Source organism: Mesocricetus auratus, unplaced genomic scaffold (assembly GCF_017639785.1).
Source record: "Mesocricetus auratus isolate SY011 unplaced genomic scaffold, BCM_Maur_2.0 Super-Scaffold_100025, whole genome shotgun sequence".
NCBI lineage: Eukaryota > Metazoa > Chordata > Mammalia > Rodentia > Cricetidae > Mesocricetus > Mesocricetus auratus.
This window is the reverse complement of record NW_024429206.1, coordinates 27,760,001-27,775,670: the sequence shown is the minus strand read 5'-3', so window position 1 is coordinate 27,775,670 and position 15,670 is coordinate 27,760,001. Positions and strand designations below refer to the sequence as shown.

Genomic DNA, 15,670 nt, shown 5'->3' with positions numbered 1-15,670 from the left:
CCCTAAAAAACAACAACAAAAACCCCACCAAACTCACCAACAGTCACTCCTTGTGTTCTCTTGCTCCACTACCAACGGCTAACAAGCTTCCAGTTTTCCTGGATTTGCCAGAAGTGTGTGCATTGTTCAGGGTCTGATAGGTAGCTCAGGCTGACTTTGAACTCGCTATTTAGCTGAGTGGTCTCTGGAGCCGTCTCTCCAGCCTGCTTTCTCCATCATGGATCATGTTTTCCAGGTTCTCATGCTACACTGTATGCCAGGACTTTATTCCCTTGTATTGGACATATGCCATTGTGGGTATGCACATAATTTAATTACCCACTCGTATTCGGGAATTAAACTCACTCTTACAACTACCTCGTCAAGACAGAAAAGTAACATTGTGAACATCTTTTCATATGCACCCCACCGTCTTTCACGTTAGTTTCCCATTTCAGCGGGAAGCAGGACACCTAAGGAGAACTCCCTTACTTAAATCACTACTTTGCTTTAGTTTCTGCACCTCCGCGCGCAAGCCCTGGGCGCGCGTGCGCACATTCGTAGAGCGGGAGGTGGGGGTGTGTCCCGCCCCGCCCACTGACCCGCGGACTCTTTGGGGGAAATGCAACCAATCGGCGAGTGCGTCCGGGAGCGGCGCTCCGCAGTGGCTGATGAAGTCTGATGTGGTACCCGCCCTCCAATCGGCTCGCGAAGGGCTGGGCTAGAGGCAGCGGCTGAAACCACCTGACCCGAGCCTGGGCCCGGAAGCTACCTACCCGGTAGACGGCTCCCGGGCGCCTACCGCTGCGATGGTGAGTGAGTGAGGACGCATGCGCGGGCGCGCACGCCCAGGGCTCCGCGTCCCCGTCCACCGAGCTTCGGTTGCCCCCTTATGGCCCGCACTCCCCTGTCACCTCCTGGGACTGAAAAGGAACGGAGATGGGAGGGATGCGACAGAGAGGGATGGAGAAGGCTCTGCCACCGGGTGTTCTGCGGCTGGGGAGTGGCCTAGATGGTACCAGGGGCGGAGCACAAGGGGGCCGGAGTGAGAGGGGCCGCGAGGAGGGACTAGGGGGCTAGGAAGGCCTCCTGGGTCGCGTAGGCGACCGGTGGAAGAGCTCGGGGGTCCAGTGGTGACCGCGGATGGGGACTCAGTGTTCCAAGCCACTTGGAGGGTCTAGAGGGGCCTTATCCCGGCTGTCGGGCGTCTCACCCTTTGCCTCCTTACCCACTAGACGTCCGCACTGACCCAGGGGCTGGAGCGAATCCCAGACCAGCTTGGCTACCTGGTGCTGAGCGAAGGTGCAGTGCTGGCGGTGCGTTGTGGGAAAGCGAGGCGCGTGCGCACGGGGCGGGGGCGGTGTCCTTTCGGGGTACACAGCCAGAAATCCCTTCAGACATTGCCCACTTTATTCCCGCTGATCCAAGTCTCTTGCTTTATGGTATCAAAAGAGGTTTGTTACCAAACGCTTGGCTGGGTAGGTAGCTCAGTGCGAGAGTTCATTTGCTTAGCACGCACAAAGCCATGGGTTCAATCCCCAGTACTGCATAAAATCGAACATGGTGAGACATAAGCCATCATCCCAACACTTGGAAGGTGGAGACAGGAGGATCAGAGTAATCCTTGGCTACACTTAACCGTGCCTCAAAAAAATGTTAACCAACTTTTCTAAAATCATACAATGAGTTTGCTTTTATTTGGTGTTTCTTTAAAACTCCCATGGGGGTGCACATGGGTGCCACAGCCGGTGGATGTCAGAGGACAACCTTCAGGAGTGAGGTCTGCTTCCAATATGTGGGTCCTGAGGCTGGGGCTTGAACTCAGGTCTTCAGGCACCAAGGCAAGCACTTTTATGCTCTGAACCATTTCACCTGCCCCTAGAACTGTTTGGGTTTTTTTTTTTTTCCAAGAATCCTTTGGAGGCAGGAATCGAGCTGAGTTACAAGGGCAGAAGGCTGTGAATGAGGAAAAGCTTACTCAGGGCCGGTACAGGACTTTGGGGTCCCTCTTAGCACTCTTTGCCTTATTTCCCTAGCCCGAGCTAGGCAGGCAGCCCCGAGCAAGCCCCATCAATCAACCTGTCTGTGCCCCCACAGTGCTGGGGTTTCAAGTGTGGCCAAGCCTGGCTGGGGATTTGAACTCAGGTCCTCTTGCTTGTACAGCATGTGTTCTTTACTAAGCCATCTCCACAGAGCGGAGAGGTGCTAATATGTGTTGGTAGTAACTAGATGAAAGTACTCACACAGGTACATTACCTTTCTGAAGTAGCCATCCAGTAAGACTCTGAACTGGGAAGACCAGAAAAATACTGCGGTGCCTGAACAAGTGAGAAAGGAAGCCAGCCAGGGAGGTAGCGAAGGGAAAATTTGATGGCCTTGACTGTAGACGCTGAGTTTAAGGTGGTCTGATAAACTTATATAGAACATTTATTATGGGGTACACAGTGCTCTCGTTGTTTTCTCGTAAAACTTTCACAAGCCCATAAGATAGGTCTGGCTGACCCCAATATACAGATGGGGAAACTGAGAGCAAAAGGAACTAAGCCTAGTAATGGGTCCACTTATAAGTGGTGGGAAGAGGAAGTTGAGGCAGTCTGGAGTACTGTCCTGCCATTTACCCAAGGAATAGCCTGAGGGGAAGCTTCAAAGACAAAGTGGGTGTTTCTGCTTCATAGCCACAGACAGGACAAGTGGGAAGACTGGGGACAGGAGGGGCCTCTAAAGACTGGATGGTTAGCTCAGTGGTGGGACACCTGCCAGCAACCCAGGTGAGGGGCTGGGCGTGGCTCAGTGGTAGAGCCCCTGCCTAGGGAGGTTGGGGGTGTGGTAGAGTTGCAAGTGAAGCTTGCTGTTTCAGGACAAGAAACAGGATGGCACAGGGAAGGCAACGCCATCATGAAGCTTTAGGCGGAGTTTTTCCAGTGCCAGGCAACTTGGGACTGCGGGAGGCCATGGCAGGTGTGGGAGCCCGACGTCCTGTGCCGTGACTTTGTTCCCAACTCTAGGCTCTAATTTTGCCCCTACCCCTCCATCCACATGCAGTCTTCTGGGGACCTTGAGAATGATGAGCAGGCGGCCAGTACCATCTCAGAGCTGGTCAGCACAGCCTGCGGCTTCCGGCTGCACCACGGCACCAATGTCCCTTTCAAGCGCCTATCTGGTGAGCTGCTTCTGGTGGAGGTACGGGGAGGGTTGCTTCTAGAGGCTTCTCTGCTTAGGGAAGGAAGAGTATCTGCCTTCATCCCACTGACTCTCAGTTTCTCCTGGTTCAACTTCGGTAACAAGAGTGAGAAGGGTTTTCACGGCCGCCTCTCCTCTGTGAACTGCGTAATTACTTTGTCCCATCCCACAATTTTGCTGTGACGCCATGGAGGTCACTGCACCCACTCACTGCATCCTTCCCTTCCCAGTGGTGTTTGGTGAGCACACGCTGCTGGTGACTGTGTCCGGACAGAGGGTGTTTGTGGTGAAGAGGCAGAACCGAGGCCGGGATCCTATTGACGTCTGAGCTGCAGAAGGCACTGGCTGGAGAAGTGGACTGTCGCGTGGGCCTGTGATGGGGGCACCGTCCTCTACCCTTCCCGCTGCTGGAACTGGGCCTGTGCTCGCCACCTCCTCACCCCCAGTCAAGGCACAAAGGCTTAGCGATTTCTACCTAAGGGAAACTGTGGCAAGAGGATCCCTTCCTTTCTGCCCTTCTGCGTAATAAACAGCAGTCCGACCTTTCTAGGGCTCAGGGTGTGTGCAGATTGCTTTGTGCGCTTGGGCCTGGGGTCACGTCTTGTGCCTGTCTTCCACCGTCTATGGAGACAGCCACACCTCTCAGTCCATCAGTGGGACAAGACCAGCCGCAGGCATCACACAGCTCAACTGGAGACGTGTGGAGCACGTTGGTCACCCTAGCACGTGACATGCAGGTCTCAGACAGCCTGGGGGCCGCAGTGCTTTCAAGGCCAGTCTAGGGCGTTTCCAAAAAACCAAAGTGGATAAGGAGACAGCTGTCTGTCCACTGAAGGCGGTCTCCCCTGTGATCATCACACAGACAACACTCATACTCCCTCCTGAACAGCTTTAACAGTTTTACTTCAGGTGGATGATGTAGTCAGAGAATAAGTTACAGAACAGACAAAAAAAAAAAACCAAGAAAATGGAACTTAAAGTGCTTTAGACTGCAACGTAAACACGAGGGGCAGAAAGAGGCCACCTAGCTATGCCCCAACCCCTGAGCCAGGAGTCACTGTCATTGTCGGGTCCCTTTACCACTACCACCCTCTAATCTCAGCCCTGCGGGTGGGTGGGGGGAATTCCCGAGGCAGAGAGGATTGAGCAGGAATGAGGAGAATACACTGTAAACTCGGGACAGACGGAGATGGGGCAGCCTGCAGCCCTGCCCTGCTGGGTGGGACCAGCCCCCCAGAGAACTTGGGGAATACTGTTGGCTGAGCTGGGGCCACGCTGCCCGTTTCACAGTTTCTGCCCTCATCTCTCAGCAGACACAGACAGGCAACCTGCAGGGCCTCTCTGCCTGCGGTGGGAGGCGCAGCCTAGGGACAAGGAGCCCTCCGGGGGCTCAGGGCTTCTGGAGTGTTTGGAGCTGAGCGAGCAGACTACCGCTACTTGACAGGCTCCACCACCAGGACTTTACACTCGCGCTTGGCAATCTTGTCTAGAGAAAGCACAGCCTTGTCCGGGGGCAGGTACAGAGGGCGGCCCACAGGGGAGGCCACAGGGGGTGTGATGGCCCGGCGTTCCATCACGCTGCCAGACCTGGGAGAAGACGCGAGCGAGGCTGTGGGCTCTGGGAGGTGCAGCCCCCCTCGCAGCCCCCCCCCCCGGGGTCACACTGACGCGCGTGCGCAGGCCCTCACCTCATGAGGTGGCTCCGGGAGGGCTGCTGGTGGGAGAAGGACTGAGACCGGCCCAGGCTGGCCTGGTGTCTCTCCACCAGGTCCCGCACAGCTGGGCTGCTGGGGCTGCTCTTGCGGGACAGGGGCCGGGCCTCGGGCGGAGGGTGGGACACACTGGCGGTGAACTGCAGCTTGAGTTTCATGTGCTGGCTCAGCTGCAGGCAGACGCAGACCTTCACACCCAGCTCCCCGTGCCCGCCCCGTGCCCGCCCGCAGGGCTACCCAAGACATTCGTCCCCCCTAGAAGCTAGGAGGCCCCACCGTTCACCCAACACCGGGCCCACCTCAAAGAGCCCCGTCCTCAGGGCCTGGAAGGCCACACTGAAGGTAAGGGCGCTGCCCTTCCGGGAGAAGCCGAGGTTGTTGAGGGGTGTGTGGCAGACGATGGAGTCTAGGGCTGCCTGCATAGCCCGACGCTCTTCCTCACACAGCTGCCTTCCTGGGGACAGAGACAGGCACGCGTGAACACGAGAAAGCTTTCCTCAGCTCCCACAGGCCTTTACCAGCATGGAGGCATTTAATTCGCACCGTGCTCTGTGGAGTAAACTGAGTCAATGTTATGTTTTGCTGAGGGTTATAGACAGGGGTAGTTAATGCTGTGTGCTGGGGTCTGTTCTAACTCGTTAATATGCATAAGAAGCCATGAGAAGCCCAGAGAGATGGAGTAACTTACCAAAGTCAGAATTTGTACCCGGAAGCACAGATCAGTGTCTCTGCACACGGCCTATCTCACTCCCCATCTGTGACCCTAGATGACTAGCACAGCCATCCGGGTACTGCAGTCACCCTGACACCACCCTGAACTGTTCTCCATATCCTACCTCTTCCTTTCCCTGACCCTCCCAGGGCACGAGGTCTCAGCCTGGCAGGGGACCCACCAGCCTGTGCGTGTTCCGGGGTCCACACAAGCCTCACAGCAAGGAAGTCTTGGAGGTTGTTGAGCAGCGTGTAGGTGACAGTGAACCGCTCGTAGGTCCGGACAGGGGATTCACAAGAAGCAGTCATCACAAAGCAGGGGCGGTCTAGGCGGACACTGGGCAGACTAGGAGCAGTGGAAGAGGAGGCTGGGTGTGTGTGTTAGGCACAGGAGAGCAGAAAGCTGGCTCGTGGGTCTCCACACTCACCGGTAGTGGGTATAGATGCTCTGGGTGAAGGGCAGTTTTGGGGTGGACCACTGAACCACGGCAATCAAGGGGACTTCAAGACCCTGCAGACAGGACACAGGGAGACTCCCCATGTTCAGGGCTTTCTTCTCTAAGCCCACAGCCTTTCCCTTCCATTCTCTTTTCTCTGAGCCTGGTCTCCAACCCCTCACATAGCTGGGGACGGCCCTGAACTTCTGAGCCCCTCCTGCCCTCCCAAGCACAGGGATCACAGCAGGCACATGCCATTACACCTGACTTGTGCGTGAGGCAGCACCCGTGTCCCACAGGCCAGCGCTCTACCAACTGAGCCGTACGTCCAGTTCCTACCGTTCTCATCACTTATGAGAGCACGCCCGCTCACCTCCTTGGCCCCAGGAGGGGGCTGCTCACCCCCTCTCAGCTGAAACAGGAAGTTGTGTTCCTCCAGGGCGCTAAGTGGACAAGGGAAGTAGCCAGAGGTGCCAGGAAGCCGACAGAAGGAGCCCATGGACACTTCCCCAGACTGGTGACTGGTTCAGAAGGAAGGCAGTTCATGAGCTTGTCATGTCCCATCTCTGTCCCCACCGCTCATCAGCCTCTCCCTCCCCAGGACCTCACCAGACATTGTCCACCAGAAGTACAGAGCCATCGGGCATGACAGGCAGATAACTGGCATTGAAGTTGGGGAGGATTCGGATATCCCAGATGGAGATCTCTTCCTGGGAAGAGCTGTTCAGCACTGGGAGGAACCAGCCCAATTCAGAGCAGTGAGACCCCCTCGTCCCCAAGCCCACCTTTACCTAGAATAAGGGACCCATCACGGCCCCCAGTCCACTCCCTTGCTGCTATCCAAGCCCTGAGCCAGCAGAGCCGCTCACCCTTGAGCACGGTCAAGTGTTTCCCAGCCACAGTGAACTGCCGGCATTTCAGAACTGGGGGTGGGAGCAGCGTCAGCAAGGTGCTCACTGCAGAGGGACCAAACAAGCGATCAGCCTCGCAGCTCCTCCGGCGCGGCCCCTAAGCTACCCCTCCCTCCTCCAAGGCCCAGCCCTCCCCCACCTTGGGCCTTGAAGGCGCTCTGTTCGCCACGGAAAGTCTCCCCAGGTGATCGAGTCTGTAGCAAGCGCAGGTAGCCTTGATCCCTGACTTCTGGGGCCTCGCCCTCCCGCTTCCACACGGTCACTACGATCTAGGCGCAGGAATCAGCGGACCATGATCAGGACTGACGGATGGGTCGTGAAATGTCGTCTGAACCGTAGGGCAACAGCTCCAGCTCTGTCATCCTACCTTGGCCTTGGGTGTCCCTGGGGGCAGTCTATCCAGTGAAACAGTGAGTGGGAAAATGACCTCATCCGTGGACACGATCGGCTCTTCCACGGGCAGCTAGGGGTTGTGAGAGGGGCGAGGAGGTCAGGAGGGCATCAGAGATGCAGGCTCCTTCAACCTCTCTGCAAGCCCTAACGCCCTCCCCCTCGCTGTCATCCGCCTCCCGTCTGAGGTCCCTCCGCAAGGCAGGACAAATGCTGTCATCGGACTCCTGCGTCAGGTCCCTGAAGAGTGCACGCCCCAAACTGCCTCTGTGGCCCCGGCAAACGCCCCCCTCAGCCCCGTCACCCGGAGATCCTCACCGTGGTCGCTCCCCCTGAGGTAGCAGGGCCCGGGCCGTGGGTGAGAAGGGGGCTGCAGCCTCGAAACAGGCCCCCGCCCCCTGGGTCCCCTCCCCCCGGGGGCTCGGCGTCCTGGTCGCCGGCGCCGCCGCCCCCCGGCGGCCCCCCTCCGGCGCTGACCGAGGCCAGGGCGGCCAGGGCAGTGGCCAGCTCGGCCCAGGCCCCTCGGGACGCCAAGGCCGCGCCTCCGCCGCCGCCGCCGGGCCCCGCGCCGCCGCGGCAGCGCAGCACCAGCAGGAAGCGGACCGTCTCCCCCAGGTACAGATGGTTGCGCCGGGGCAGCGTCCGGTACCGGCCCGGGTCCCCGGCCAGCTCGGCGCGCGGCGGCAGCGGCACGGCCGGGAAATACATCGAGTAGTCGCACTGGGACTCCATCGGGCGGGGAAGGCGGCGCCGACCGAGGCCGGGCCGGCGGGGAGGCGCGGGGCCGGCGGGGGCACCCGAGGGCCGCCGCTCCGCCCGGCAGCGCGAGACACCAGCCCGGCCCGGAAACCGGGGAAACGAACCCGGAACCCGGACCCGGCGGTGCCGGAACTGGGGTGCAGGGCCGAAAGGCTGGAGAAAGACCGGAAGCGGAAGGAAAGGGGCGTGGCCACCGAGTGTGGGTCGCGGACGTCGGGGCCGTGGGTGCCGGCTGCCGGGGTGTTTGCAGGTGGACGCGCTTCTTTGGGTGGGATGCGTTTTTATTTGCCCTCCTCCCTTCCCCCTTCCCCCTGTCTTTTCTCTCTCCCTTACTCTCTTCCCTGATTTCCTCTTTAGGACAGGCTTTCCCGTACCCAAGCTGGCCTTAGACCCCCTGTCTGGCCGAGGGTGAACTCAGACTTTTCATGCGCTTGGCTCCATGCTCCGGACATCACAGGTGTTGTCGTCAGTGTGTGGACACCCCGTCTTTTCCTTGGACTTTTGTTGTGGCGGTTGTTTTGGGTGAGTGTGTGTGAGTGTGTGGTATGTGTGTGAATGTGTTTGGTGTGAGTGTGTGTGTGCTGTGTGAGTGAGTGGTGAGTGTGTGCTGTGTGTGAGTGTGTGCTGTGTGTGAGTGTGTGCTGTGTGTGAGTGAGTGGTGTGAGTGAGAGTGTGTGCTGTGTGAGTGTGTGGTGAGTGTGTGCTGTGTGTGAGTGTGTGCTGTGTGTGAGTGAGTGGTGTGTGTGCTGTGTGTGTGTGCTGTGTGAGTGTGTGCTATGAGTGTGTGTGTGTTACTGGCATACCTAAGTCTCAGCCTTATGCTAGTCAGTCGTTTTACCACTGGGCTGTATTTCCAGTCTTGAGGAAACATTAAGAGAAAGAACCTTTGCAGTCCAGTTTATCCAACCAAAGATTCTCCATCCCTGCCCCCTTGAGAGCCCTACATAAACAAACCACAGGGGGCTGGAGAGATGGCTCTGAGGTCAAGAGCACTGGCTGCTCTTGCAGAGGACCAGGGTTTGGGTCCCGTCACCCACGTGGTGGCTCACAGCCATCTGAAACTTCCGTTCTCGTCATGTGTGTGGTGCACATTCACCCATGCAGCCAAAGCACTTGTTCACAAGAAAATAAATCTAATCATTTTTTAAAAATCAGTGTTTCATAGCATTTATTCATCCAACAAATGTTTTCACAGTGAAATCAACACGGCTCCACAACAAATATTTCATAGAGAAATGGATATACCATATCCTAAACTTTCTCTGGCTCATTCTTTTGCCCCTCCAGGGGGCTTTGGGGAAACTGCTACACGAACCTGTCTCGAAACTTGAAGAGACAAAGTGAGCAGCTGGGGGCGGGAGCAGATGTTGCTGGAATTCCTACAGAAAGGCCAGACAACTCCTGTCTCGCCTTAAAGCAAATTTCCTATTCCTTGTGAGGGGGCGAAGATGCACCTTGTGTCCTATGGGGGCAGTGTCCTTGGAGTCTTGAGAGGCAGGGAGACTGTAGGGGGAAACTGCTTGGCATCAAGTTTGTCTTTGTACTGTAGCTCAGGGGTAGCCAAGCGTTCACATTCCTCTCGATCCTTCTGGCTCAGTCCACTCTGAAGTACATAGCCCAGAACCTTAGCTGAACCGAACTGTAAAGGGCGGAGCCTTACATCCGTGATGTATTTGGGGTCTAAAGCCTCGCCTCCCATCAGGCAACGCTTAGCCAGAGCTTCTCTTCGAGCCCGGAGCTCAGCCACAGCACGCTGCAGCCGACTCTGGCCATACTGCCGTATCCGTGCCCACAGACTCCGGTTGAAGTGAGTGTAAAGAGCCCAGTCTAGATTGTTCCACGCTCGGGCCCGTGCAGTCAGCTGCTGCTCCTCACTCACCACGCTCTTATTGGCAGCGCTGAGCCTCTGCTCACTTCCGGAAGCCTGAGCGTTGTGCATGAAGCCCACCACGTCATCCAGACCCCAGCACAGGGCGTCTGCCAGCAGAACCAGTGACTCGTCAAAGTATTCGGCCACCATGACCAAGTCAAAGACAGAGTCCAACCAGGCCAGACCCCACTGGATGAAAGATGAGGGCCCAGAGTCTGAAGGGGCAGAGCTGGCTGGCTGTTGGTGACTATTTGCAACTGTGGCCGTAGGCTGGAAGAGAGGTCCAAGGCCAGCACCAGAAGGCACAGCGTGCAACTGGAGGGGGTTGGGGTCTCTGGGTAGATGAGAACTCACTCTTGTCTCTGGGGGGAAGGGCAAGCCAAAGTCGAACCACAGCAAGTTGCGGGCGTAGTGGTTGCCACGCCCCCCGGGTCTGTAGAAGGCTCGAGGATTGGACAGGAAGGCTGCCAACGACGGTGCCTTTCGGAAGGCCAACGAGGTTGACTTATAGTAGGAGAAGGCAGAACGGGCCAGAGCCGCGGGATCTCGGACGATGGAAAAGAAGAAGCTGTCAGGAGGCATGACCCGAAGAACCTGCGGAGGAGAAAAAGAGCCTGACTAAGGAGAAAAGAAGCACACGCTAAGGCTCTGGTGAGCCCTCAGGACACTCAGCTTCCTTTACTTGCTGGATGATCTTGGGAGATTATGTGACACCTTGTCTGCAAAAGGGAAGTGGTCGGGGACCCAGGTGACTGAGATGAATGCTCGAGGTAGCAGCCGGTCAGAAATCCGGAACACAGAAAGCTCCTCTCGATTACTAATTGCCTTGGGCTGAGGAAACGGCTGAGTCACAAGCGTGAGGACCCGTGTGCATACTCCCTGTATGCACGTAAAAGCCAGGCACGGGGTGCTCACCCATAAGCCCTGTGCCAAGGAGGCAGAGACAGGTAGAACCCTGGGAGCTGTCTGGCACTCACCTGAAACCTCTAAGAACCAGACTTTGTGTTTACTCCTACTGTAGGAGGAAAACAATGCCACCATTAACCATGTGACCTACTAGAGGCGCACACAGATGAGGTAATAAAAGGGCGGTTTACCGCACCGCTAACCACACCCACTTTAGGCAGGACTAAAGACGTATATGGACGTAGGCGGTGAACTACGTCACTAGCCAGGCCCACTTTTGGACATGGCTAGGGGCATTACGGAGGAAGGTATAAAAGACTGAACAACGGAAGTCTCCGTCTCTTTTTCCGGCTTTCGGCCTCCAGTTCGGCGGCGGGAAATTACCCGGCTCATCTGGGTTACTTGTTTGTCTCTTGTGAGAATTTGTACAATAAATACTTATTTTTACTTTCAGTAAGTGTGCCGTTTATCATCGCAGCATCACTCCTCAACAAAAAATATTGTGTTCAGTTTTTGTGTGTGCATATGTGTGAGTGTTCATGCATGTGCACTTGTGCATGTGGACTTGGGGGGTACCTCATATCTCAGGCATCATCCACCTTTGTTTTCAAGACAGGATCTCTCACTGGCCTGAGCAAGAGAGCAACTAGGGAAGGCCGGCTAGTCAGGGAGCCCCAGGGGTTCGCCTGTTTCTGCCTCCTCAGTGCTGAGAACACAAGAGCCCGCTACCACGCCCAGCTTTCTAACATGGGCTCTGGGAGGCTGTCTCCCCAGCCCTACCCTTTCTGAGACAGGGCACGCTTAGGCAGCCCAGGTCATCTTGAACTCCTGCCTCAGCCACCTGAGCTTTGTTTTGTTTTTAAACAGGGTTTCTCTGTGTAGCTCTGGCTGTCCTAGAACTCGCTCTGTAGACCAGGCTGGCCTCTAACTCACAGAGATCCGCCTGCCTCTGCCTCCTGAGTGCTGGAATTAAAGGCGTGTCACACACACACACACACACACACACACACGTTAAATGCCTTTTCTGGGACCCTTGAGGCTACTCGAGGTGGAAGGAGGGAGACGTCAGTGGCAGTGCTGTGTTCTCAAGCCAGACAAAGGTGACTCACACAAAGCTCTCCTGAAGTAGGGCACGGGGTGGGGCAGGGCTGTGCTGGAAAATGGGTAGGACTAAAGTCTGGGATGTGTGTGTCCATTACTCGATAGGCACCTTGGGAATCAGGCTGAGTTGTGCCATAACTTGGCCCAGCTGACTGACGGACATGTTACCACAACCGTTTCCACTTCCTGAAGGTTTCCTCCCTGATAATGACTTTATCATGGAATCTAACCTTCCTCTGTTACAGTGGCAGTTGGTAATAAGTCTGTTCTTCAGGGAGTTTTAAAAACTAGTATCGGGTCTGGATGCCAGCAAGCCCCATTGACCCTCCTGTCTCTGCCCCATTGGAGAGGCTTACAGGTATTGGTAGAGATACCTGGCTCATCATATGGGTGCTGGGGTCTGAACACTAGTTCAATTGCAGCATATAAAATCTTAACCAGTGAACGCTCTGTCCAGACCCGATCCTAAATAAATCTTTAGACGAGTAAAATAAGTTTGGATCAGTTTCCAAAATGTGAATAGGAACTTATTTGGAATTTAAGGTGTTGTGTTGTGCATCTGGAAATTATATGAGCAAGCCCCCAAGTCTGCACCAAGGCATCTGTCAGTCTTTAACCATTCCTCCCAAAAGTGAACAAATGGTTATATTTCTCATATTGTCAAGAAATGTCATTCCCCAGACTCCTGTCCCTTCCTCAGCTCTGCAGGAGGCAGCCAGAGAACAAATGACCACTCACGTTAAGAGTGGGGGCACAGAACACACTGAAAGTTTACTGAGGAAAAAAAATAAACACAAACGGAGTTTCTTTGAGGGCGCTATGACAGGCAGGAGAGACAGCTTGGGGTTTCTTTAAGGGTGCTATGACAGGCTGGAGAGACGGCTGGGGTAAAGTGCTGTGCGAGCGTGAGGACTGAGCTTGGGTCCCCGTGACCCACGAGAATGCAGGTGGATGCAGTAGCGCTCCTCGGTGATCCCCAGTGGTGAGGTGGGAGGCGGGGGCAGGTGGTCCCCAGAAGCCCACAGACCAGTTAGCCTGGAGCATATAGCCACAAACTGCAAAAAAAGACCCCTCTCAAATGAGGTGGCAGGCGAGAACTAACACCAGGTTGTCCTCTGACTGCCCCACACTCACCATGGCACACAACTTCCTTTTTAAAGGATTAAGCCTTTCCTTAACTGAATGTTTTGTTTTGTTTTGTTTTTTTGGTCATTAATATGGGCAATGCCCAGAACTCTGTTTTTTTTGGAAAGCAGAAGGTAGTTAACTGTCCCTGGCATCAAAAATAAGTTTTCCCAGTCCTACCATTGGCTGCTTGTTAGACTTTGGCATTTCACTGATGTTATCAGAGCTTCTGTGTCTTCAGGAATAAATCTGTGTTGGAATATCTGGAAGGATTCGGGAGTGCCTGGAATATGGTAGGTTGTCAATGAGTGGTGTTGGCTATGAAGATCATCTCTCAGCCACTGGAGGAACTTAGTTCAGTGATCTTGTCATTGTCCCACTCCTAACACCGGTCCCTCACTATACAACAGTGGCCACCTGCTGCCCCTAGTCACCCTCACAATCCTGTTCTGCCTTCAACAAGGGAGTGCTGGGTATGGCGGCTCACACAGGTAACCCTAGCCTTTGGAAGGCCGAGGAAGGAGGATAGCTGAGAATTCCAGGAAATACCAGGGTATGTAGTAAGAGCCTGTTTAAAAATGAAGTGTCTGTGCCATTTTTGCTATTCTATTAGCTGCATACACTCTTCCTGATACACATGTGTGTGATACATGCATCATCGTGTCTTTGTCATGGGCTGCTTCTTCTAAGAATGCCCAATCCGGGATGGGGATATAGCTCAGTGGTAAAATACATGCCTAGCATGTCTGGGGAATTCCTGGATTCAATCACCAGTACTTCATTAAAAACAAAAAACATCAAGAATATTCGATGTTTACTGGACATTGTAGCTCACACCTGTATTTCTGACACTCTGGGAGACTGAGATAGAAGTACTGTCATGAATTTTAGAACATTCTGGGCTAATGGTGAGTGTCGTAACGTCTGAGTTGGAGAACTAGCTCACTTTGTAGAGGGCTTGCCTAGCATTCACAACGTGCTGGGTTGCACACCTGATGGAGGACGTCCTTCTGTATATGTGTTTCTCTTATTGGTTGATGAATAAAACACTGATTGGCCATAGCTAGGCGGGAAGCATAGGTGGGCCTACCAGGTCAGGAGAAGGTTGAGGAAGTCCTTTAAAAAAAAAAGAAATAAAGTACCTGGGTGTGGTGGCGCACGCCTTTAATCCTGACACTGGGGAGGCAGAGGCAGGTGGATCTCTGTGAGTTCAAGGCCAGGCTGTTGTTTAGAGTGAATTCAAGGGCTGCTAAAGTTACACAAAGAAACCCTGTCTCAAAACAAAACAAAACACTGAAAAATAAAAGCAAAAGAAATAGAGTAATAAAAAAATCCACATGGAAAATACACAGAGAGTCTGGATACTGTATGTTACTGTGTTGTCTTTGAATTGTTTGGCTGCTGAGGCAAGAGCTACAGCTGCTAACAGACATTTGATTATAAACGCTGCTGGATTAATCCAACCTATAGATTTTGAAAATGCCTTGAGTTCAAAATTTAAGTCTAAGGACATGTTACTTTGGAAAAGTGATTTTGTTATTGTTTCCACAGAAGATGAAAAGCTGTGGATTCCTTCCAGACTTATATGGTTTGATCAAGCAAGACCCCCTAAAGCAGTGGCCCAGGTGATTCAGCATCCAAAACAGCTGAGACAATGCAGCCTCAGACTACTACAGTTAGGATTTGGCCAAGTTTCTGGTTTTTCTAAGGATCCCCATGGTATTGAGAGTGCCCCCAAATAGTAGAAAGCAGTTTGGAAAGAACAACGCCCAAATTCCCAAATATTGCTTATAAATGTTTGTTTTCATTTAAATAGGGCTGATTATAAATGGTTAATGATCATAGCCAATCTCCTTCTAAAGAAAAAAGGGGAATATGATATAGAAATGAATACTTTGTATTGGTATGAATTTTGATTTATTGATACAAATTTAAGGTCATTGTTATAGATATATTTCTAATCTTGTTTAGATACTGTGTTTATATAGCTCATTTAAAATGTAATATATAATTAAATACAGATTATATATAGTCACCTATCATAGTTAAGGCTTATAGTTATGTTAGTTAAATTTTCTAGATATACAGAGATATATTCGAGATGGATAGATATTCTTCAGACCTTTCAAAGACCTTCAGAAAATGGCATTTAAAATGGTTTAGGGTTTTGATTGACAGTGAGACACAACTGTTCCTGGCAACACCAATTACATCAGAGAGGAAGATGGACATCAAAGAAACTCGTTATGGAAAAAACTGCTTTCAATATGGTGAGACGACCCATTTGGGCAAGAACTGCTCTTTGCTGGACTGTTTGACTGTATGTTGTATAAACTGAACCTGAAGGACCCACAGGAAAGTGACTGCTGAAGTTGCAAAACAAGATATTACAGTCCTACAGGGTTCCTGCTTCAGGAAGAGTCTGCCAGACATTCTGCAGGGCACAGAGAAAATGACAAACTGCCAATACAGGCAGGACAGTTTCAAATTTCCTGCTTTGCTGAGAAGTCTGTCAGACACTCTTGGCCTGTAGGCTGAAGATGAATGCCCCAACATTATAGAGGAACTTCAGGTGACTGTCCAGGCAGC

At 53.5% G+C, this 15,670-nt stretch overlaps 3 protein-coding genes across 6 annotated transcripts in view; 1 reads left to right on the top strand and 2 right to left on the bottom strand.

The window, feature by feature from the left end:
• The first annotated feature begins 639 nt into the window (after window positions 1-639).
• Lamtor4 (late endosomal/lysosomal adaptor, MAPK and MTOR activator 4) lies at window positions 640-3,705 on the top strand. 3 transcript variants are annotated; one of them, XM_005080433.4, is made up of 4 exons: window positions 640-791; window positions 1,215-1,295; window positions 3,022-3,139; window positions 3,390-3,705. In XM_005080433.4, the coding sequence occupies exons 1-4, from the start codon at window positions 789-791 to the stop codon at window positions 3,485-3,487; spliced, it is 300 nt and encodes a 99-aa protein (XP_005080490.1). In that variant the 5' UTR covers window positions 640-788; the 3' UTR covers window positions 3,488-3,705. The 3 variants fall into 3 exon arrangements, with proteins under 3 accessions (XP_005080490.1, XP_021088798.1, XP_040587041.1); XM_040731107.1 differs by lacking the exon at window positions 640-791 and adding an exon at window positions 852-994; XM_021233139.2 differs by lacking the exon at window positions 1,215-1,295 and having other exon boundaries at window positions 659-791.
• Window positions 3,706-4,041: 336 nt separating this feature from the next.
• Window positions 4,042-8,175, bottom strand: Trappc14 (trafficking protein particle complex subunit 14). Its single transcript, XM_021233138.2, has 11 exons — window positions 7,639-8,175; window positions 7,298-7,393; window positions 7,070-7,199; window positions 6,889-6,975; window positions 6,629-6,749; window positions 6,393-6,540; window positions 6,011-6,093; window positions 5,765-5,928; window positions 5,171-5,325; window positions 4,848-5,041; window positions 4,042-4,746 (listed from the first exon to the last, which is right to left on the bottom strand). Exons 1-11 carry the CDS (start codon window positions 8,050-8,052, stop codon window positions 4,593-4,595), a joined length of 1,746 nt encoding a protein of 581 aa, XP_021088797.1. The 5' UTR covers window positions 8,053-8,175; the 3' UTR covers window positions 4,042-4,592.
• A 1,044-nt stretch (window positions 8,176-9,219) lies between these two features.
• The window catches only part of Gal3st4 (galactose-3-O-sulfotransferase 4), a 10,317-nt gene continuing 3,866 nt past the window's right edge, over window positions 9,220-15,670 (bottom strand). For both annotated transcript variants that reach the window (XM_040731106.1, XM_013120744.3), the window contains exon 4: window positions 9,220-10,543. In XM_040731106.1, coding sequence (XP_040587040.1) covers window positions 9,542-10,543 — 1,002 coding nt within the window. In that variant the 3' untranslated portion in view covers window positions 9,220-9,541. The remainder of the gene's footprint in view (window positions 10,544-15,670) is intronic.

Coding starts and splice junctions, on each gene's coding strand:
- Lamtor4 (XM_005080433.4), top strand. Junction 1,296..3,021: donor GCGAAGGTGCAGTGCTGGCG/GTGCGTTGTGGG, acceptor ATCCACATGCAG/TCTTCTGGGGACCTTGAGAA. Junction 3,140..3,389: donor CCCTTTCAAGCGCCTATCTG/GTGAGCTGCTTC, acceptor TTCCCTTCCCAG/TGGTGTTTGGTGAGCACACG.
- Trappc14 (XM_021233138.2), bottom strand. CDS start 8,052: ATGGAGTCCCAGTGCGACTACTCGATGTATTTCCCGGCCGTGCCGCTG. Junction 6,541..6,628: donor CTTCTGGTGGACAATGTCTG/GTGAGGTCCTGG, acceptor CTTCTGAACCAG/TCACCAGTCTGGGGAAGTGT. Junction 4,747..4,847: donor TCCCGGAGCCACCTCATGAG/GTGAGGGCCTGC, acceptor GTCTTCTCCCAG/GTCTGGCAGCGTGATGGAAC.